This window comes from Coffea arabica, chromosome 4e, assembly GCF_036785885.1.
Source record: "Coffea arabica cultivar ET-39 chromosome 4e, Coffea Arabica ET-39 HiFi, whole genome shotgun sequence".
In the NCBI taxonomy this organism is placed as follows: Eukaryota; Viridiplantae; Streptophyta; class Magnoliopsida; order Gentianales; family Rubiaceae; genus Coffea; species Coffea arabica.
The window spans coordinates 44,789,851-44,812,951 of NC_092317.1; the positions used below are offsets into that span (position 1 = coordinate 44,789,851).

At 38.2% G+C, this 23,101-nt stretch overlaps 2 protein-coding genes across 3 annotated transcripts; both read right to left on the reverse strand.

Moving 5' to 3' along the window:
* Nucleotides 1-222: 222 nt before the first annotated feature.
* On the reverse strand, nt 223-3,081 carry LOC113740240 (probable receptor-like protein kinase At5g61350). Its single transcript, XM_027267785.2, has one exon. It carries the CDS (start codon nt 2,971-2,973, stop codon nt 403-405), a length of 2,571 nt encoding a protein of 856 aa, XP_027123586.1. The 5' UTR covers nt 2,974-3,081; the 3' UTR covers nt 223-402.
* A 10,293-nt stretch (nt 3,082-13,374) lies between these two features.
* LOC113740241 (uncharacterized) lies at nt 13,375-21,816 on the reverse strand. 2 transcript variants are annotated; one of them, XM_027267786.2, is made up of 18 exons: nt 21,589-21,814; nt 21,338-21,439; nt 19,150-19,232; nt 18,913-18,997; nt 18,742-18,828; nt 18,492-18,553; nt 18,179-18,360; nt 17,994-18,054; nt 17,237-17,414; nt 17,108-17,146; nt 16,948-17,009; nt 16,814-16,850; nt 15,963-16,012; nt 15,776-15,845; nt 15,094-15,169; nt 14,617-14,696; nt 14,469-14,537; nt 13,375-13,666 (listed from the first exon to the last, which is right to left on the reverse strand). In XM_027267786.2, exons 1-18 carry the CDS (start codon nt 21,673-21,675, stop codon nt 13,607-13,609), a joined length of 1,470 nt encoding a protein of 489 aa, XP_027123587.1. In that variant the 5' UTR covers nt 21,676-21,814; the 3' UTR covers nt 13,375-13,606. The 2 variants fall into 2 exon arrangements, 1 of the variants encoding a protein (XP_027123587.1); XR_003460414.2 differs by lacking the exons at nt 13,375-13,666; nt 14,469-14,537 and having other exon boundaries at nt 14,662-14,696; nt 15,094-15,192; nt 21,589-21,816.
* Nucleotides 21,817-23,101: the final 1,285 nt, after the last annotated feature.

The window sequence follows — 23,101 nt, forward strand, 5'->3', positions numbered from 1 at the left end:
AACATAGCAGGTAGTTCTGGATGTATTCTTGATTTAATGATCTTGAAAAGGTTTGATAATAGGAAAATTATTTGTCATCTGATACACAGACTACAAATACGTCAAGCCAAAGCAAACAACAAACAAGGTTAGCCTTAGCCTGCGCGAAGTAAGCAACATAAATACATGAATATGCAAAAACTTTTTCTGTAAGAACTTGATCAAGCGAAAGAAGATTAGGTCTGCTGAAATAATACTCTGCAATCAACAGTCTACGTGACCAAGAAAATTGGCAAAACCATCAGTAAACAGCCTTTAGAAGAACTCAGAAAGCAGTACAAATAAAATGATGGCAGCGATCTCGCTTGCGATGGCCATCCCACCTCAATCGGTAAACTGTCAGATTCTTCAATTAGCTCCTTTTTACCTTGCTTGAAAATTTTCAACAAACATGGGAGAAGCAACCACTACTCCAGAATCTTCAGTCATGTCAATCAGCATGACCCCTTCATCGCTTGGCCCTTCCAAGCTAGTTGGTTCTGGATTTTTCTTTTCGGGATGATCAGGAATTGAAGATGCCTCCTGAAGTTGTAAAGCATACTCCAAGTTCCACAAGACATCCCCCATTGAAGGCCTGTCAACCCCATATTCTGACAAACATTTCTCTGCAGCTTCAACATATTTTCTTAGTGAGTCAAGACTTATTGTGCTGGCAATAGAAGGATCAATGATCTTCTCGAGCGAGCCCTTCCTATGCTGTTGCATTGCCCACTCGGCCAAATTGACCTGCTCCCTTGGCAATGCAGGATCAAGAGCAGGTCTTGCACATATTACCTCGAAGAGGACCACACCAAAGGAGTAGACATCCGATTTTTCAGTAAGCTGTTGCCTTCTGAAGTACTCAGGATCAAGATAGCCAAAACTGCCTTTGACTGCTGTGCTAACATGCGTTTGTTCCAATGAAGGTCCAGCTTTGGACAGGCCAAAATCAGAAACTTTCGCGACAAAATTTTCATCCAGTAGAATGTTTGTGGTTTTAACATCACGGTGAATTATCCCTTGTGTTGCACCTGTGTGAAGATAATGCAATCCGCGAGCTGCACCAATGCAGATCTCAACGCGTTGCCTCCATGATAATGGTGGCAAATTTGAGCCATAAATGTGGTCGCGAAGTGGACCATTGGCCATGTACTCATAAACCAGGATCATCTCTGATTGTTCATCACAGTATCCAATCAAGGACACAAGATGGCGATGTCTGAGCTTGGAAAGCATTTGAATTTCAGTTTGAAATTCATTTATGCCTTGAGACGAGGATGGATTGCCTCTTTTTATGGCGAGTTTGGTTCCATCTGCCAACACCCCAAGGTAGACTTTCCCAAAACCTCCAACTCCAATTACTGCTTTTTCATCAAAATTCTTTGTTGCTTCCCTTATCTCATTAAAATTAAAGCACCTTCCCAGACCGAGTCCTGGTGAGACAATACTTTTAGTCTTACTTGACAAGAAACTACAGTAACTTACATTGAGAGGGAGCCATGATGCGAAGGTATTTTGCTTTCTCCAACCCTTGGGTCTTCTTTGTAGCCTAATGATACTCATTACAAGCAACGCTAGAGCTATTATCCCCATTGCCAAACCAATCGCAGCAGCAATTTTCATTTTATTGCGTCCTGAACTTGGATTACCAGCTGAAGTAAACAACCCATCTAAGCTTCCAGCTATGTTGCTAAGCTTCATGATCTCCAAGCCATTGAGGATAGCATTAGGGGAGCTTGATTGAACATTTAAAGCAGGACCAACCTGAACGACTATGGTACCATTTGAAATTGCTGATGCATTGATTACAAAATCTTTGTAATATGGGACGGCAAGGTCTGAATTAATTGTTGAAAGATCAAGACTTGATACACCTATCATTCCATTCACATACACATTGAAGTAGAGCTCATTTAGAGCCTTGCTCACAATGTCACAAAAGTGCATTCTGATCAGGTAAGAAAAACTTGGATCAACATTCATCTCCCATGTCAGGTTGAAGTTTGAGTCAGGTACACCCGAATCTGCCATCTGATCAGCCGTTGCATAGACCCAATTTGGAGCAATCAAAGGGGTGGCACCACCGTCTGGATACTTTATCGTGTCAGGACTTACAGAAACACTTTTAGCACCTTGGGGGAATTCCATCAATAAGCTATCAGGCTGCCATGTCCTCCACAATGTGTCATTTTTGGGAGTCACAATTGGCCCCCCAACGTTCAGCCTATAAGACACTTCAAGTGCATACTGAGACAACCCGTTGAAATCGCCAACAGGAGAAATTGAGGAGGCTGAATCAGAAATGAGGTTGTCTGGTACTGAAACAAGCTCAATAGCATTGATGAATGCAACAGAATTCTTCATTGGTGAGAATCTGAGCGTGAATGCATCAGAGGAAACATTGATGAGATACTCTTTGAATACCAATTTATTACTGTCCTTAACGGAGAAGTCATGCAGGAGAACAGTACTGTCAGTGCTAACAGTAAATGTAGCACTACTTAGATTATAAGAAGGGTGTGGTTGAGGGTAAAAGTACAGACGTACCCAATGGCGGCCTGGACGAAAGATGATAAATCTGTACATCGATTCATGGTGGAAAATCCTTGCAGTAAGATACAAAGGAAGCGATGAAGAAGGTGAAAAGGAAGCAGCATTGTTGGGAAAAGACTTAACGGAAGCTAGAATATTTTCATCAGTGGATAAATACGAGGCAGACTGAGGATCAGACTTGAAAGTTCTGCCATCATCAAGTAAAGTGCTTGAAGGTGATCCACAATTGATGAGATAATTATCAGCAGGAGTAAATGTGGAAGAAGAGGAGATAGTGTCTGTCATTGCCAAATAGAAACTTCTGTTCAAGGCAAAAAGAAGACAAATGAAATTGGTAGCCGCCAAGGAGAGAGGGCCATAAGCTCTTGATTTTCCATAACTTGCTGCAAGTAGTCCTCCCATTGCTTTTGCCGCCGGAGGCAATGAGTGTGCCAAGCAGATGGTGGTGATTAAGGTGATAGTTTTTGGTGGATTAGGCTACGTATGGTGATGGAACAAAGATGCTTTTCAAATTTCCAGGAGAAAAAAGAAATGAGAAGAATTAAGTGTTTGTGAAAATGAGACTAAAGTAATTATCTTTTTGTGGGGTAGGACATGGAGAAGGCATTGGTACATAGGAGAATTGACCAAAAAGAAACATTAACAAGAAGTTGCTGGCTGGATACATGTAAGGGGAAGGACGTGCATTCATGTACATATTTTTTTAAGAGTGAGTTCATGACAAACAGATATGATGAAGACTGTTTCTCTGGGGAGAAATGAGACTATTTGTGTTGATGATTGAGGGCATCAAAGCAATCACTGAGCTGTGTTTTAGGCGTCAGTTTACACTTTCAATATTTTATTTCCCCTTTTAACAAATTTAGTGTAGTAACTAACTAATAGTCTAAACCGCGTATCCAGCTGGGAACTTGGATGGATGATTGATTTTGTGGTTGACTTTCACAGAGGATTTGCTTCATCCTAGAATTAGTTTGTGCAATTAGTGAGGCATTAAAAGTGATTGTTAAACAGCCAAGTTCCTAATGGCTAATTAGACAGAAGAATGGCCTTTATCAACCCCTAATGAAAATTTTGAATGCCAATTTAATATAATTCACTAAACTGACCATTTAATCATGCCAGACAGGGTTATCAGCTTATTAACTGCAACAAAGATTCTTATTTCTTGGAGTCTATTATTTTAATTAGGTCAGAAAGCAAAGAAAACAATTTGGAATGTTGCCGTGAACTGGTTAGGTTGTTGAAATTTGATATGCACACACAACAGCTTAATGCTGGCCGTAAAAGAAGACCAAAGATTCTACCGCACGAATTTGGTAACACAGCACAAAGAACGGCTGCTGGTGAACCCCAACAAAAAAATTTGACAAGAAAATGGAAAAGCTGTCTAGAAGAAAAATGGCAAAAACTAATATGCATACAAAGTCAGCTAAAATGCTAGTAGTGCTGTTAAGATAACTACCAAAAACAAATCACAAAAACATAGCTTACATTTCACTATAAGAATTAGAAAGCCTAACTACAATTCTCCTCTTTTCCTTTTCCATTTCTTAAATCCCATCCCTCATCTGCCGAATTAAAAATAAAAAAAAAACTAGGCAAAAGTACAATACAACTTATTAGAGCATCCACAATGGTTTACACTCTTTAGAGTGTAATTCACATGCCACGTCAGCATTCCACTTTCTCCTCTTTTATTACACTTCCACTCACAATGGATTATACTCTATAAGGTGTAAGAGCATCCACAATGCTATTACACTTTGTGGAGTGTAATCCACATGCCACGTCAGCATTCCACTTTCTCCTCTTTTATTACACTTTCACTCACAATGGATTACACTCCACAAGGTGTAATAGCATGGGTCCACAATTAATCAAATATTTATTTTAATAATGCATAACTCATATCCCATAAATAAATAAAGTAATTTTTAAAACTAATTTTGTTATTTTTAAAAAATAAAGTACTAACTTTCGTTAAATTTTGTACATTTTGAATTTTTTTATTTTCTAAAAATGATATTATTAATTTTTAAGTTTGAATAATATATCTTTTTCTATGTTTCAAAAATAATATATTGTTATTTTTTTAAAAATAATTATGTAGGAAATTAAACAAATATTTGATACTTCAAATGCGAAGATATCATAATAATCCATACTTAATTAATAATTCGGAATGTAATTAGTTGAATTCCATAACATAATATTACATAAGTTAAATCAAATAAAATACAAATAATAACAAAATGAATACTAGTTTTCATTGTCATTGCCTTCGAATCGTTCCCAAATATGCTCGACCAAGTCTGATCGAAGTTGATCGAAGTCTGATCCCAAATATGCTTTGTGCTGGAATTTTACCGTTGCCATAGGGCCCACATTCAATGGATTACACGCATCATACATGTGATGCGTGTAATCTCCATGACACGGCTCCAATGGGGAGCCGTGTCATGGAGCGGTGTAATGGCTCCCCATTACACCTCCATTGGAGATGCCTTAATAGCATGGGTCCATAATTAAATCAAACATTTATTTTAATAATGCATAATTCATATCCCATAAATAAATAAAGTAATTTTGTTATTTTTAAAAAATAAAGTATTAACTTTCATTAAATTTTTTACCTTTTGAATTTTTTATTTTCTAAAAATAATAATATTAATTTCTAGGTTTGAACAATATATCTTTTTCTATCTTTCAAAAATAATATATTGTTATTTTTTGAAAAATAATTATGCAGAACATTAAACAAATATGTGATACCTCAAATGCGAAGATATCATAATAATCCATACTTAATTAATAATTCTTTATCTAATTAGTTGAACTCCATAACATAATATTACATAATTTAAATCAAATAAAATACAAATAATAAAATTGAAACCTTCAAATAAAATACAAATAATAATATTGCAAAAAATGAACGTTGAAACCTTCAAGATTGCTAGGCAAAATTTTGTCAGGCTGCTAAATTTTGACCCTGGCTGGCCCACCCATTACACGCATCATCAGAATGATGCGTGTAATGGACTCATATTTTGTCAAGCATTGCACTCCTTATTATACTCCGTTGGAGATGCTCTTAGTTCGAGTTACATTTGATGACGCAGATACAATGACACTGCAATAATTTTGTGTGAGCCATGAAAATCTCCATCAAATAGCATTTGTCCCAGAAATAACTATGTATTAACAACTTGGCCGAACCCCGAAAACAAATGTGTTAGTAAGCTTCTCTCCCATGAACTGCACCGGAACGCTTGAAGCTCAGCTTGCAATATCTCTCCTCCCTCCACAAACATTGCTCAGCATCCCAATACCAATCACACGTTAGCTTGCAATCAGCTTGCTCCTTTTTTAATTTTTTTTGGGAAAAATACACTTTTCATCCCCAATATTTAAGGTGTTAACCAATTTCGTTCCTGAAGTTTCATTCCAAACATATTTCATCCTCATAATTTTATAATTTTGACCAATGTTGTCCCTAAAGTTTATGTAGAACACATTTCATCCCCATAGTTTCATAATTTCTACCAATTGAGGACAATTAAATGATTGTTAACTAATTTGGACATAATATCATCACATGTCCTATTAGTAATTGTATTATTAATACTAAATTTAGTTATTGATTAAATTACAGAAATAACAAGTGTTTTTGGATATGAGACTATCTCTTTGTTTTTTAAAATTATGATATGATGTATTTGAGATAAAATAAATAGATTGAAAGATAAATAGATGATTGAAAAACGTGTACATGATGCAACTGTTGGTGCAAAATACACAGCAACAAAACAAAATTTTGCAAATAAATGACAATCCAAACCATTCTTTCTTTCATATTAATATTTTTCTCCAATTAGTTGTAATGGAGTTGTTCGACATTTTTTTTCCAATTGGTTATAGTGGGGTTGTTTGTCTTCCACGACTTCATTTTGTTTGTTTGTTTGTTTGTTCGATTGTGATTAAGAAGAGAGTAATGGTGGTTAAAAATTTCTTAGGTTTTTTTTGTACTAAAATGAGAAAGTGAATTAAAAAAAGATTTTTAACCTTTTTGTTGATTCAATATATTTTTTTTAACTAATGGGCATCCTATGGTCAAGTGACAATATTCTATTCAAAATCATTGACAATCCATCAATTGTCCTCAATTAGCCAAATCTATTAAACTTTGAGGATGAAATGTGTTCGTGTGAAACTTTAAGGATAAAATTAGTTAAAATTATAAAATTACAAGGATGAAATATATTTTGCATGAAACTTTAGGGACGAAATTGGTTAACACCTTAAACATTAGGGATGAAAAGTGCATTTTACCTTTTTTTTTTTTAATGAATATAGCAAGTAGCAATTTTATACTCCAAGTCTTGATAATGGTCCTCTCTACTTTGAGAGCTTCTCTCTCTACGTTGAGAGCTTCCCTCCTAGAATAGGAGCTTTCAAAATTTCAAAAGGTTTCGGCAACCTCTAACAGAAGGAAAGATCTCTGAGTTTGGCTTTGTGACGCAGTGACCTTCCACATTCTGTTGTACTACAAACCCCCATTCTAGAAACCTTAACCTCTTTTGCGATTCAACGTCTGTGTTCTGGTGCGTTCGAGGTCATGATCCGAGGAACGCGAGATGGGGTCTGCCTGTCTAGATCGTGGTAGTGTGTACATAGTTAGAGGGTGATTTGGTTAGGTTTCTGTGTCTTTCAGCTTGTTTTAGGCGTCTTTTTTCTGCTCTCTGTTTCTCTACTCTGTTTTGCAGGTTTGAACAACGGGTTTTCTAAGGAAGGAAATAGTGCACAGTGGTGTCAAGCAACTGGTTTGTAGAGGATGGAAGAGGAGCTAACTCGTGCATTCAGCAAGTTTGAGCTCTCTTCAACGGAACTGGGGGGGGTGGATCTTTGCTCGGAGGATGTCAGCGAGGGAGTCAAAGATTGCAGAAGGAGCCTGGTAGGCAGGTTGATAGGAACAAAAGTGGCAAATTACACGGGGGTCAAAAATTTCACCAATCATGCGTGGGGTTATCCCAGGAATTTAGTGGTAACTGAACTTGGCCCTAACATTTTTCAATTCCAGTTTGATGTTGATGAGGAACGGGAAAAAGTGTTGATGGGAGGCCCGTGGGTTTTGGATAATCAGGTATTGGTGATTAAAAATTGGGAAATGGGTTGTGAAAGAAAGCCCCAGTTTTTTAGATATACATACTTATGGGTACAGGTATGGAATCTTCCTGTCCACTGGCTGTGTAGGACAGTGGGGATAAAGGTTGGTAAACTTTTTAAGTCAGTGAGGGAGGTTATAGTTCCGCCAGGGGGAGGAAAAGAGGGTAGACATATGAAGATTCTGGTAGAGGTGGATGTGCAAAAACCCCTCCTCAGGGGCACCTTGGTGAAACTTGAGGGAGTGAATACATGGGTGGATTTTAAATATGAGCGATGTCCGGATTTCTGTTATAACTGTGGGATAGTTGGTCACGGTGACAAATCTTGTAATGAAGGAGGGAAGGAAGGACAGTCAGGTAGGGAAAGTCAATATGGAGCGTGGATGAGGGCAGGGAATATCATGACCTCCCCTTTGAGAGCTTTCAGAGGGGTCGAGACTGAGGTGAAACAAAGAGGCATGGTAGTAGCTACGAGTAACGAAGACCCAGGGATCCATGTAGATTCTTTGAGGGAGATGGGGGTTAGGGGTATAACTGGGACGAGCATTAACCAATTTGAGAAGGAGATTAATATTAGAGAACAGAAAAAGGAAGCTATGGAGAAGAAGTGGAAGGAGTTTTTGAGTGATAATAAGGAGTTGGACAAGAGTGTGGAGCAAGTAGAGGGGAAAGGGGAAAATCCGGGAAAAAAAACAGAGCTGGTGGAGAAGGAAAAGATAGAAATCAGTAAGGTGGTTGTGGATTTGGGGAATAGGAAGTGCAGTACACCTGGTCTTGCTCCAGTGGATTTGATGATGGAGTTGGGGCCAGGGCAGGAGGTTTTGGACAGTTTGGAATATGGGGGCACATTTTGTCAAACAAATGAGAGTGGAAGTAAAGGTAGCAGACTACCAGTTAACCAGAGCATCCAAGGGAAGGGTAAATGGCGAAGAAGCTCACGGAATAAGAGAGCTCCATTACGGGACATCACTGGCAGAGAGCAAACTCGCTCGTCTGGAGAGAAAAGGAAAGGGATGCTGGATAATCAAGGTCTGGATATCATGGAAGAAGATGTGGAAGAAGGTTCGCGTTTGAAGCTGGCAAAAAGGGATGATAGCACTGATCAACAGGGAGGGGAAATGGAGGCTAGCCCCGCAATGCCTCCACCAGTGCAATGAAGATGGCGGTGTGGAATTGTCGAGGTGCAGGAGGCCCCTTGACAATTCCCCAACTGAAGGAGGTAATTCACCTCCACTCTCCTAGTATTTTATTCCTGTGTGAAACAAAAAACCAGGAGGTTTTCATGAAACAAATGCAAAAAAAAGTAAATTTTGATCATAGCTTTATAGTGAATTCTAAGGGCAGAGCTGGTGGTTTAGCTCTTTTCTGGAAGGAGGGAGTGGTGTTACTGGAAGTGCAGGGTTCGGATTGGTATATTGCTGCGAAAGTAGTGGATAATGAAACAAATGACAGCTGGTGGTTTGTAGGGGTGTATGCTAGTACGGAAGGTAGAGTTAGGAAACATCAGTGGGATTTCATTGAGGAGAAAAAAAGAGAATGGGGTGAGAAATGGGCTGTGATGGGAGATTTCAATGACATTTGTTCGAATGGAGAGAAATGGGGTGGGAATGAAAGATCTGAGGGAAGTCTTAGGGACTTTAAAGGTTTCATCTCTGAGAACGAGCTAGTAGATATTGGTTTTGTGGGGGTTCCATGGACTTGGTGCAATACATGGGAAGGGGAAGGGGAGGTTAAGGAGAGGTTGGATAGATGTTTAGGGAGTGTGGGTTGGGTGCAAGTCTATGAAAAGGTAACCTGTGAGCATATTGGAATGGAGGCTTCAGACCACTGCCTACTAATGGTGGACACAAAACCGCAACAAAGGATTGGGAGGAGACGTTTCTTTTTTGACCAAAGGTGGGCAAAGGACAAAGCAACTGTGCCTGTGATTCGCACAGCGTGGGGAAAGGAACAAGAGGGATCCAGGATGTATAAAGTTACAAGAAAAATTAGGGAGTGTAGAGTAGCCTTGATCGAGTGGAACAGAACAACAAAAGGTAACGCAAAGCTGAAAATCCAGGAAATTAAGGAACAATTGAAGGTTGCAAGAGAAGCAGGTGAGCTGTGTAACAAAGGAGTCATTGCAACTTTAAAACTTCAACTAAGTAAAGCTTACAAGGAAGAGGAGCTATATTGGAGTCAGAAGTCCAGAAACAGATGGCTCAAGGAGGGAGACAAAAATACGGCTTTTTTCCATCAAAGTGTTTTAGCTAAAAGGAAACGTAACAGAATCAGTGTGCTCCAAAAATCTGATGGGAATTGGTGTAGGAGCGACAAGGAAATTGAGGAGGAAATGTGTAACCACTACAATGAACTTTTCATGTCCACTAATCCCACAGAATTTGAGGAGGTTTTACAAGGCATACCGTGCACTATTTCCGATCTCATGAATGCTCAGTTGATCAAACCTGTGGACGAGGGGGAGATTAAAAAGGCCATTTTCTCTATGTTCCCCAACAAAGCTCCAGGTGTTGATGGTATGTCCCCGTGTTTTTTTCAATCTTACTGGAACATTATAAATGCTGACATTGTCCATGCCATTTCCACTTTCTTTCATACGGGTAATTTGCTTAAAACCATTAATGAGACCATCATTTCCTTAATTCCAAAGGTTGATAATCCTGTGATGCTTGCTAATTTCAGGCCTATTAGTCTTTGTAATGTCTTATATAAAATCATTTCCAAGATTTTGGCCGATAGACTGAAAAGGGTCCTTAAGCATTGTATCAGTCCTTCACAGTCTGCTTTCATTCCTGGCCGGCAAATCTTAGACAATGTTATTATTGCGCATGAACTTTTGCATTTCCTTAAAAGTAAGAGAGCTGGTAGGGTAGGTTTCATGACCCTTAAACTTGATATGTCTAAAGCCTATGATAGAGTGGAGTGGAAGTTTCTTGGTAGAATCATGATGCAAATGGGTTTCTGTCCCACTTTTGTTCGTTGGATCATGACCTGCATTTCCACGGTTGCTTACTCTTTTAATTTAAATGGGCAGAAAGTGGGTAGTGTGAAACCGTCTAGAGGGATTAGACAAGGAGATCCCTTATCTCCTTACTTATTTATCATTTGTACGGAAGGGCTTTCAAACCTGATCAAGAAAGCTGTGGATAACAAGCATCTAACTGGAATCAAAATTTGCAGGGATAGTCCTATGGTATCTCATTTGTTTTTTGCAGATGACTCCCTTTTGTGCTGCAAAGCAAGTAAAAAAGAAGCCCAAAAGCTTAAGGAGGTTCTCAGGATATATGGACAAGCATCCGGGCAGGTTGTTAATTTTGATAAATCTGCTATGTTCTTCAGTAGAAATTCTCCCAAGAGGATTAGAGGGGAAGTCAGTAAAGTGCTGGATAATATGAAGGAGGCGAATAGTGGTAAATATCTAGGCCTTCCGATGACAATTGGGAGAAATAAAAACCAGGTTTTTGGCTTCCTGATGAACAACATTACCAGTAAGCTCCAGAGTTGGAAACAGAAATTGCTCAGTCAAGGGGGTAAGGAAGTTTTGATCAAAGCAGTTATCATGGCTATGCCAACGTACATTATGTCCTGCTTCAAATTACCCAAGGGTCTGTGTAAGGCTGTTAGTGCTAAGATTGCGAGATTCTGGTGGGGTGGTGGGGAACAGGAAAATAAGGTGCATTGGGTTAGATGGAGTAAGTTGTCTGAGGTGAAAGGGAAAGGGGGTATGGGGTTTAGAGACCTGGAAGCTTCTAATTTGGCTATGCTTGCAAAACAAATTTGGAGAATTGTGATTAATCCAAATTTGTTAGTAAGCAAAGTCCTGAAGGCCAGGTACATGAAGGAGGAGGAGTGGTTAGGACAGCAACCCCCTAATAATGCTTCATGGTGCTGGGAAAGTATGCTTAAGGGGGGGGGGGAATTGCTTCAAAAGGGGTTATGGAAAAGGGTGGGGGATGGGAGGTCAGTGAGGATTTGGCAGGATAAGTGGATACCTGGGTTGGTGGATGGAAGAGTTCCCACGGCTAGACCAGTAGGTTGTCATCTAGAGTTTGTTAATGAGCTTATAGAGGGAGGGAAGTGGAACATTGGTCGTTTGCAGCTTTGGTTTAATGATGATGTAGTAAACCAGATTTCTAATATCCCTCTTAGTTTGTATAACAGGAAGGATAGATTATTCTGGAAACACAGCAAGTCTGGAATCTACACGGTGAAGACTGGATATGTGATTGCCAAGGAGGAAATGGAGGTAACAAATCAAAGGCCAGCACCTGATCCGGAAACCAGTTGGGAAATAAGAAAGCATACAGTTTGGAAAACCTTGTGGAGCCTAAACATTAAGCTGAAATTGAAACATTTCCTATGGAGATGTCTACAAAATGGCTTGGCCACTAAAGATGCTCTCTATAAAAGGTTTGGCATAGGGAACAAAGTTTGTCAATGTTGTGGGGAGGACATGGAAACTATCGAGCATATCTTCTTTACCTGCCCAACAGCGCAAGTAATATGGAAGATTGCACCTGTTCAGTGGGAAGGGCTAGCTAATCTTCAAGGCAACCTGTGGAGATGGTGGGAGGCGGTGTTGCAAGCAGCAAAAAAGTCTGAAGGTGTGGGCAGAATCCAACTTACAGCAAACATATTATGGCAAATCTGGAAAGCAAGAAACAAGATTACTTTCCAGCAGGAGATAACTGATGCAAAAAATATTGTTGAAAAGGCACAACAGGAATGGATCGAGTATGAGGCAGCAATGGAGTCAGACAGGGGTTCAAATCCTGATTTAGAAAAGGCAACACCAATCCAGCAGGTTTGGGAACCTCCAAAGGAAGGAACTATAAGGATCAATACGGACGCTGCCATCTCGGCTAAAATGGTCAGATCAGGTCTTGGAATCATTGCAAGGAACTGGCGCGGAGAAGTAGTGAGAGCAAAAGGAATTACTGCGAGGAGGAAAGGAATTGCAGCCACTGAAGAAGCTCTAGCAATCAGGGGGGCGCTTGAAATGGCTCAGATTGCAGGATGGACAACTATAGAAGTCCAATCTGACTGCAAGCATGTAGTGAGCCTCATTAACATGGACAATGGACAGGATTGTAGTCTCCAAACAATCCTGGATGACATTGACGTTCAGAAAGGAAACTTTGAAAGCTGCACGTTCACTTTTGTACCTAGAATGGTGAATCAATGTAGCCATGCATTAGCACAATTTGCAGCTAAGGCAACTAGAGATTTTGAATGGGAAGGTTCTTTCCCAGTTTGGCTCTCAAGTCTAGTTAGAAAAGATATGGGGGTAGTTACCCCTTTTTGTAATTAACTCTTGAATTTTCAAGGGGTGATAGATATATATATATATATATATGAAGTTATCGTTTGTCAAAAAAAAAAAAGAATATAGCAAGTAGCCCCCTCCTTACTTCAACTGTTGTCTTGAAGGCAGGAGATTTAACAGTTGAATAACAGAGTTCTGCGTATCAATTTAATGTCTATCCCTTCTCATTTTTCTTCTCTCATTTTATCTAGAGATGGAAAAATCAAATTCAAGAACCTTCTGTTTTAATTCTTTTTTTTTTTTTGGGGTTTGGTTAGGGAAGCGATTAGTATGTTGCCATCATTCTAAAAAAAGAAGAAACAAAAGGCAAGAAAAGGGAAAGTTAAAGAATTTTTTTAAAAAAAGGGGGGGGGGGGGGGGGTTTATTACAATGAACTATAAGTGGAGTTGACCTTTTTGAGGAGAAAAACTATAGGTCAACCAAAGAATAGACTATAGATTCCCGTTTTCCCTAATTCAGGGAGATCCATAATTTCTATACAAGGATCAAAGTCTTCCAAGCTGCCTCAAAACATATATAATCATGGCACTGTTATTACGCTCATTGAAGTCGACATCTCTCATCCTCTGACCTCATATAGATGAGTCCTCTTCGCAATCTCTGCAGCAAAATCAGGAAGATGATTAAATCAGCAAGTACCTTTGGAGCAGGTTGGTCTTTTGTCACAGGTCAATACTCGATTAAGTATGATAGTAGAGTCCAGCCCTACATATAAAATTACCCGTGGCTTCTTTAAGAGCAAGTGCCATTTAGCCATCCAAATATTTTGCTTAGTTTATTTACCGTAGAGGTAAAAAAACTACATCAATTTTGGTCTAACATTTGAAACTCGTTAGAATTTCCATACCCGACATCAAATCTTTGAGTAACAACCAAATCCTGTGCTAGCTCATTCCACACATAAAATGTCAATTTGAAGCACAAACCACTAAAATGCCATAAGGGTAATTTACTCACTGTACAACCAAAACTTCATTAACCAAGTGCAACTGTGAATGATAAACCACAAAAAAACAACCGTAATATCTTACTTGATGTTTTGCTCGTTCACATCAATCTTAGAATAAGTTGCCTTGCTAAACAATTAGATCATAGGGTAGATAATGTCTCATCTCTTGAAAAAACATCTTTACTCCCTATTTATTTCATACATTGGCTTTTGAAATGATATGAGAAAGTCTTGTTTAACCAATACTGCGAGAAGAATTATAAATAAACATAAAGTCAACAAACTCTAAGCCATCCAAACTGTTAGTATTCAACCATTCACAGATGCAGCAAAGGAATGAACAGAAACTATTTTTAGGGGGGATTATGGGATAGACCAATGTGCCAAATGAGAGCAACTAAGAAATGCAACAAAAGGGAACTTCTAATGGTTAATTAAGTAAAAGACAGATACCTCTTTTGTATCTCTCGTGCGCAGAAGCTCTAACCTTTCTAGTGGCCTCCGATTATTTAGTGTAGCAAGCTGCAGCGAAACCCAGAAATCAATTAACATAAAAGTGCATACAGTCTTTACCAACTAGATTCTGAGCTAATGGGCATACCCAAAAGCTGAAACGCTCTGGATCTCGTGTTGAGGGCATCATCCCTTCTGCTTTAAAAAGTTCTGCAAGCCGTATTCTATCTGCGTATGTACAATTATTGTCAGGATCAGCAAAAATAAAAGAATGAGCAGACTATTGAGCAACTAGGAGTACAAAAATATCCTTCAGTCCTCTCACTAGAAAGCAGAAAGGCTGAGCTGAATACTTTTGACAATTTTGAGAATCCTTTTCAAGGTTATGCAAATATGGTGAACAATCTTCATTTACATTTGCGGAAATGTTGCTTAAATATGACATGCAAATTTGTACTGTTTAGACATATAGCTGTATTCAACATCACTTCCAGAAGTCTGGCAATTGTAATCTAAACATCTTATAGCAATTCCACATCCAGGAACATGTTGATCCATTGATTAACCAATACGATGGAGAAAGTAAGGAGGCCAATTATGCAAAATCTCTTCATTGGCAACTTACCTCCTTGCGCAGCTTCTTGTGCTCTTCTTATCCATTGTCTAGCATGTGCTGCTGCTTTGTTTATCATTTCCTGTAACTGTAGCCTTGGAGAAATTAATCCTGATGTACCACAAATATTAAATACTAAGACATCCATTAAAAGCATACGCGTCATATAGAAAAATAGGTAGGCCATGTACATATATCCAGCGTTATTCTAATTATTTTGATACTTTTACATGCACATGGATGTGAGACCGACAGGGCAAACAAACATGAAGCATTATTGACATAGCAATACCCAATAAAAAGGAGGGCCAGTAGACAGCAGGATAGAGAGGGAGGACAGGATAGTTTCATCTTGGAACAATCCCATGGAAATAGTCAAAGCATTTAGTAAAGCAGTGCCAAAGGTTAAAGCATATTTATTCTTCAACAGCTTGAAAAAGATTCAGATATGGTGTAAAGGCAGACCCAGATGGCTCAATTTCACAGATAAGTGTTAATAGCATATGACACCTCTAATGTGTACCTGGTAACTATCTAAATCTTAGGCATCTAACTAATCGGTTCAGTTACTATGCCAATTAAAATCAATCTTCACAAGTAGTAATGGCATAATTAATTCACTTCACTTCAAGAAAAAGAACGAAAGTGGCACTCAATATGCCAGACCAATGTTACAAGGCAACAGTAGGCTTACATCATCCCTCTCAACTGTTCCTTCTGGTGGATATAGATCTTGAACCCATTCAACTTCTGCAACACGATACCTTCACAAATGAACAACAGAGTAAGGACAAAGCTAGTTAATAGACAAAATGAAGCAACAGAAAGCCAGAAATCTCAATTAACCATCATTCAGAATTGTTTCTTTTACTAAAACTAACCCATCCTGATCCCAGTTTTGAATGATGCGACATCTTCGGCGACTTTCAACCTACGTTAAGTTTCTACAGATTAGATGATTGGAGTACAAGTCTATAAAGAGAAAGTGCATTTGGAAAACAAAGTGGAAGATGAAGACAGATGTAAGCCTCACACGAAGATATACTATAGCAAACTACTAAAGTTAGGGAGCACTCAAGCAGTTTTTTTCTCGCTTTTCTATTAGGAGACCAGCTCAGCATTGTAATCACAATCATGTCTACAATTTACAGAGAAAAAAATTTAATGGATCATCATCAAATTTTTTCAAAATAACTAATTTCAAGGAAAAGATAAGAGCATATTATAGTTCAGAAAGAACATCTTTCTTAATAAATCTTAATCCTGGCTTTCCTAGAGCATTAGGAAGACAGCCATGATTGGAGACAATTCCAGTTTCAATTGGATAGGCATCAATTTTCTGAGGCATTTGTCCAGTCACCAGATAGAAGTAAAATTTAGAAACTTCTTCATTTTTCTCCACTTTCCTAGATCTTAAGCAACCTATTTCTGTGTGTTGAAGTTTTTCAGATTCTAGGAAGTACTCAGAATACCTACTTCAGGGCATCGACAGCACATGTTAAGATCCTAGCTCAAGGGCCTTGTCAAATAAACAGCCTAATCATTTTCAAGGAAAAACCACCTCTTATCAAGTGTAAATCAATTCCAAGTATCTCTAGTATCAGGATGTAAGCGTAGAAAACTGAGCATTTCAGGTTTAGCCTAGCAAAAAGGTATGAACAACTAAATAAGCATGGACAAAGAACTCAGATATGTTACAGAAACTTAAAACGGAAACTTAAAAGTGCTTCACCTCCAGGAAAAATCTTCCATCTGGAAGTGGCTCACAACTGCATCCACAAAAGCAGAGAGTTGGTAACTAAAACTAAAAATCTTAATAAATGTACAAAAGAAAATGTGATATATAAACATGAATAAATAACCTACTCTGTAATCTCCACTTCACAACCATAATCAGCTATGGAACCTGTTGTAGAATCAATGATCACCTACAATATTGATAAAGAAGCCAAAACAATACTTATGTGGGAGCTAGGACCCAACAAAAACAAAAGAAGTCAAAAAAGGGAGCGGTAACAAATCCTACCATTCCCATTCGGCGATTTCCTTCCATAATTCTCCTCACCTGTTTAAGACACAAGTAAAAGGGCATTTGAATATGTTCCATTAATATAGAGTTAGTTTTGACAAATAAATCCCACAAAATCCAGCTCACCATTAGTCTGTAACGAGGTTCAAATATATTCAGTTGAAACTTCTGACAAGGCAAAATAACATCCATGACAAAAAGAGGTAACAAATCTACACCAGGGTTTGTTAAACTCTCATGCTCAGACCTCCTTTCAGCATATTCTTCTGGAAAGTTCTTTTGAATAATATTGTTCAATGTCACACTGCAAACAAAAGTACATACACATTTGTTACCACTTTTCCTACAAATAGATCATATGCATCTGGAACTACTATAAAAGCAAGGGAGAAAGGAAAGCATTTTAATGAATTTATTAAACATAAAAGAAGAAGAAGAAGATTTTTTCTTTTTGGGTCAAAATGGGCAAACAGAAAACTAGCACAAAAATACAAGAACATCGAAGAAAGCTTGAGATCCATCCCTGCTCTCAACCAATAATTGAATTGGCGGTCCCCTCAAACCCATTACTCAATAGTAGTCAATTTAGCTCTGTTACAAGCAATGGGACACCCAGAAAGCCATGTTTCAGAACTTCCACGAAGCAAACAAGAATTTGAATCCGCAACATTATGATGTAACCCATTTTTTCTATGTTAACTGTCTATCCTTTTATCTTTACAGGATTCTCTCTGAGGGAAAAAAGAAAAATAATTGCACAGGACAATCTACATAAAAAATTTACTAAGGGGACAAATTATCTTTCCAACCAACTGCAGCAGAATGAAGAAAGATTTTGCCCGTAAATGCAAAGAAAGGTATACAAATCAGATTTCATCCTCACCTAGTAGCACAGGTTCTGGGACTAATGAACAGGACTGTTCTGCAGAGCGGACATCTGTTACCTAAAATTTCCATCAGCAATTAAAGAAACAAGTTGAAGGAAAATACTTGAGAAATGAGTAAATAAGCAGTAAATCAGACAGAATAGGGGAGATACAGGTTTGTGTTTATGACATGAAAACCTACTCCGGTCCATCGATTGGAACAGGCATGAGTGGCAAAAAGAATGTCCGCAAGGAGTTGTGACAGGTTCATATAACAACTTCAAACAAAGAGTGCAATCAAAGTCATCAGTTCGCAATGGTTTTCCAAGGTCTCTCCTCCCAGTTGTACTAGCTGTTGATCTCTCCAGGTTTAGAAGAGGATTGCTGCAATTTACAGGAATGAAATTTACAGTAGTTTAGTAAAATATTTAAACCCTAAAAAGGTGGATGGTTAACAAAGCTACCAAAAAAAAAAAAAAAACAAATCTATTTACTTGATTATTAGTTCACATTACCTTAAAGGATCTAGCTGAAGACCTGAATAGACAACATCCCGGGCAAGGTCATACTTTTCCAACTGCCAATTCATGTAAAGTACGAATTAGTTTTTCAACTTTCCTAACCACCAAAATAGACTGACAAACCAAATAAACAACACAAGGGCACATTGCAGGAGTTGATGCCACCACCTGCAAGTTCATCTCACAGGTGAAAATGAAAATTAGTTCTCAGTCATGCTAAAACATATCCAACTCAAATGCATACCAAAATGAGTGCGTTTGCCTTCAAAATGTATGATGTAACTGAATTAGCTCGCAGGCTCATCAACTTCTCAGCATCCTTCAGTGCAAGCTGCAGATCATGGTGAAACAAGAAAAAGAAGAATTAGCCATCAAAAGAGGGTGATTCCAACTAAACAGAGTGAACAACCTATACCCCAGCATGAGTTGTAGGATCCAACCCACTTAATGGTCTATATTCTGAAACTGATGGAGGTCTGTTTTTCAGGAATTCACTGAATCTGGTAAGAAAATTCAACAAAGAATTAGTGCAATGTAAGAGAGTAATAGTTGGGTCCACTACCAGGATAATAGTGACCAATTAAGAAGCCAACTCAAAGCAATTATTGGCAACAAAAAATTCAGAATATGCAAAACTTGCACAATGTTTTACTTGATGTAGGCAGCACATCTGTTGCTAAGAACAATAGGATCACCAGGTTTTATGTTGTTAGCCCTTGAATAATGATTGATTGCCTGTAAAAGGAAACTTATTCATCAAAAAAGATGACAACATAAACACAACACTAAGCTCTTTGTACAAATTATGTGTTTCAATTCGACAGAACTCAAGTAAGCTACTTCATGGTCAAACACTGCGGCCCAGCACTGGAAGAATTACACCTGTATAATGGATCTACTTTCTCATGCAAGAAGTGACAAAGAGAATTGGCAGCAGCAAATTTAATAATAAGAGGAAATATATGCATTGCATCCACATTTGTACAAGTATTTTGACATAAAGGCAACATAAATTTAGGCCTGCACGCAACCTAAATTTATGTTAAAGCAATTTTGCTAGAATTGAATGACTTTATTCAAACCTACTCTAGTCTATGGTGTTGGGTAAGTTGCCATTTTACAACAAAGCAGTATAAACATTCGGAACTCTACATTCACCAGATGTACAAATGATAGCTCATAGATGTATTATATTATAAGCAGCACTAATTCAGTAAATTTGGTCCTGAATGACCACAGTACAGATACCATGCATTGCTTGCAACTCCTAACCTCCAAAAGCCATAACATGCTGCTTGAACAAAAATGTCATCTTCAAATTAGTTAAGAAAAGGAAAAATCTGGATTTCCTGAAACTAGTCCAGACAGCACCAAAATTCTAAGTCACATCCCAGTACAAAGAATCACCATACCACCAAAATTTTATTCCAGTCGCAAGAAAACATACTGAAGTGGCCTTTTAAACACATCAACTTGTGGCCTGCTATTCACTATCATCATAAGACCTCTGTATTAACAGACATCATGACCAATACTATTGTTCCAAAGAATCTTTTCTCCTCTGAATGGATGGATACACAGCATAAGATTCTCACAGGTACAAAGTCAAAAAAGTAGGAACTCTAAGAAGAAGGGACATATCTTAAGTAGCTCCCACCATATATCCTTTAGTAAAGATGATACTCCTCCTTCCCGCAATATTGGTCTCTTTCAGGGACTAATACATTTTTTTCAAAGTGCACCTGAATGTATGAAGTTTACTTGGTTGACCAAGTTTACCTTGTTTCATAGTGGTTAACAGTACTATCTTCGTGGAAATTAGTAATGACAAGCAAACAAGGGCAGACATGCTTTGCTATGTTTCCAAAGGCCAACAAGAACACACGCATACCAACCATAAATGTTTTTGGAACTAATAAACAGTTGAAGAAGAATTATGCGGACAGCAAAGATGAAGTAAACTCACAATTGAATGCAAGATCAAAAGGAGGAATAGAAGGGGAAGATGTCTTTCCAAATTTACTATGTCACATATTTTCGGACAACTGGGACAGAAAATTACAAATAAGGCTCTCAACATAGAATATTTTCTAAGGATTTAAAAAATCATATTAGGGGACAAATGGACCAAACATCTTCTTGAGAAACAATGAGAAGAGAATGACAGACAATATGTCTGCAGATGATCCTAGCAATAGTCATGCAAATCTTGCCAATATCCCAAAAGACCTACTCATAGACAAGCTATCACCATCTATGATCCCAAAATTCCTAAAAGGACAGCCATTGACACATACCAGTATGCTGACAACAAAACTACTGCTGAGAAAGCAAAGGTAAGCAAATAGAGGCTACGAATCATCAAAAGCATTGCGTAATCTAGTTCATTAAACTACCTGAAAACAAATCCTTATACTTTTGAAAACATCCAAAGCCTAAATCTTCTCTACTACCAACTAATTCAGACCACTTACATAAACCACCTCCGTTTACAACAGTTCAAGGCTAATTTTGTCACATAAAAAGTCACTGATCTCAAGAGTCTAAATTCAATAAATTAAGCTCTTTCTGTTACCCTGCACCTTGCCTATGTTATCCTCCGCACAAATACATCCACCAAATAGACATCCATATATGCAAATTAGTATCACACGCAAAAGTATTACATTCAATTGCACAAACTGCTCACCAATAAAGAAAAAAGAGAACCAAGAAGCAGTATCACTCAAATTAAAAAGACGCACACTTGAATTGAAGATTTCTAATTCAGATTTCCCAAACGAATGTTTAAAGGGATGAAAATCCCGCAAAAAATTAAAAAATAAAACAAAATAATTCACCTCATCGAGTCGATTCTCTCGGAAGGCTTTGTTCCCCATCTGCACTAAATCATAGAGATGGCTATGCCTTCCCGACGACATCAACCTTTCTCCTTCATTATCCTACCAAAATACACGCATTCCACAAAATTCACTAAAAACTTTCACATTTTATCCAAAAACATTCACCTACATATCAAATTTCCACAGAAATAACTCCGAAATTCATCCGCATTATTCATAAACTCGATAACCAAAAAAAAAATCCTCACCCAGGGATAGTCTTCGACGTCATCGAGGCCTTCCAAACTCAATCCACAAGTTGAGGGAGCAGCATCCGCGGGAGATTCGCTCAACATTTCTAGTGAGAGAAGATTATAGAGAGAGAAGCTCTCTTTCTTATTTTGGGAAGGTTTTATCAACTTCTTCGGAGCTCTTCTTCTTCTGCTACTGCTCTATTGAAGTAGAGTTGATCGATAGGGAATGATGCTGGGAACGGCGTCGTATAGAATACAAAAACGGTGAATTGAATCGTGTTCTTCCCTGTGTCCTTCATTACATTCATGGACCGTATTCGTTTACGTGGTCTCCTCTTTTATCACGACTTTCTCTCTCTGCACCAACGGTTGTCTACGCTTTTTCCCTCTCTCTCTCAATAGAGAATGTATTTAGCGTTTTCTGATTGGCGCTTTCGGTATTTTCAGAGCTTTCGTTCTCAAAAGACTCCAGCATTTCTGCGAGTTTCGGGCTTTTATGGACCAGGAGTGATGTTCAGGTGAGGTAAAGTGTAGTTTTGGTATTGTGGAGTGTGCTATTGTGATGAGAACACGTGGGAGAGTCCCCCTTCTTAACCTTTTCTAACACATAGAAATTCGGCTTTTATAAACCTAGATCCCAGAAGAAACCTCAAAAGCCAGCAACTTTTGAGATCCTCCCAGGGACTTATAAATCCAAACCCAAACCCCCCCAGAACCGATGTGGGATGGCAACCCCACAAGGACAAGCCAGTAAGGCCGCTGTTGCTAAGAAGTAAAGACCCCTCACGACACTTAGTATGCTACCCCTGCAGGAATTTGCCTCTTAACCTTTTCTAACAGAAGTTAGAAATTCGACTTTTATAAATCTAGATCCCAGAAGAAACCTCAAAAGTCGGTAACTTTTGAGATCCTCCCAAGGACCGTGGGAGAGTCCCAAGGGATGGGTAAATCAATGCCCTTTACTTAGAGTTTTGTGAGTGGCTGTGTGATGCAACAGAAATCTACAGTTGTGACTAGTGACAATGGAGCAATGACAATATATGCAAGAAATCTACAGTTAATCATTTGATCATTTGATGATTTGACTGACTCCTTTGTAAAAAATAAATTTTCTTTTGTTTTACTTTTGTATCTCATTGCCTAAAAGAACAGGCTAAATTAATAATACTACATACGCATAGCCAAAACAAAAATGTATGTAAGCTTAATCTCATGAGATTTTGCAAGAGTTAGCTCATTTAGATTTGCCTAATCACAAGTATAAGAGTCAAAAGTAGTAACCTTTTAACATGATAAGGCTCACCCCACTTTAACGTGCAAGTTAGTCAACCATGGATAGCATCAAAAGATTAACGAAAGGGCTTGAACTTGTAACTAGTTGTACACGAGTTTACCCACAAAAAATGGTTAAAATCACAAGATTTCTAAGATAGACATAAGAGTTAGTATTATATACATGAACAATGTATACACTATCACGGTTTGATGCACCACACATATGCAAAATTTGAGTTTCAAATTCAAATTC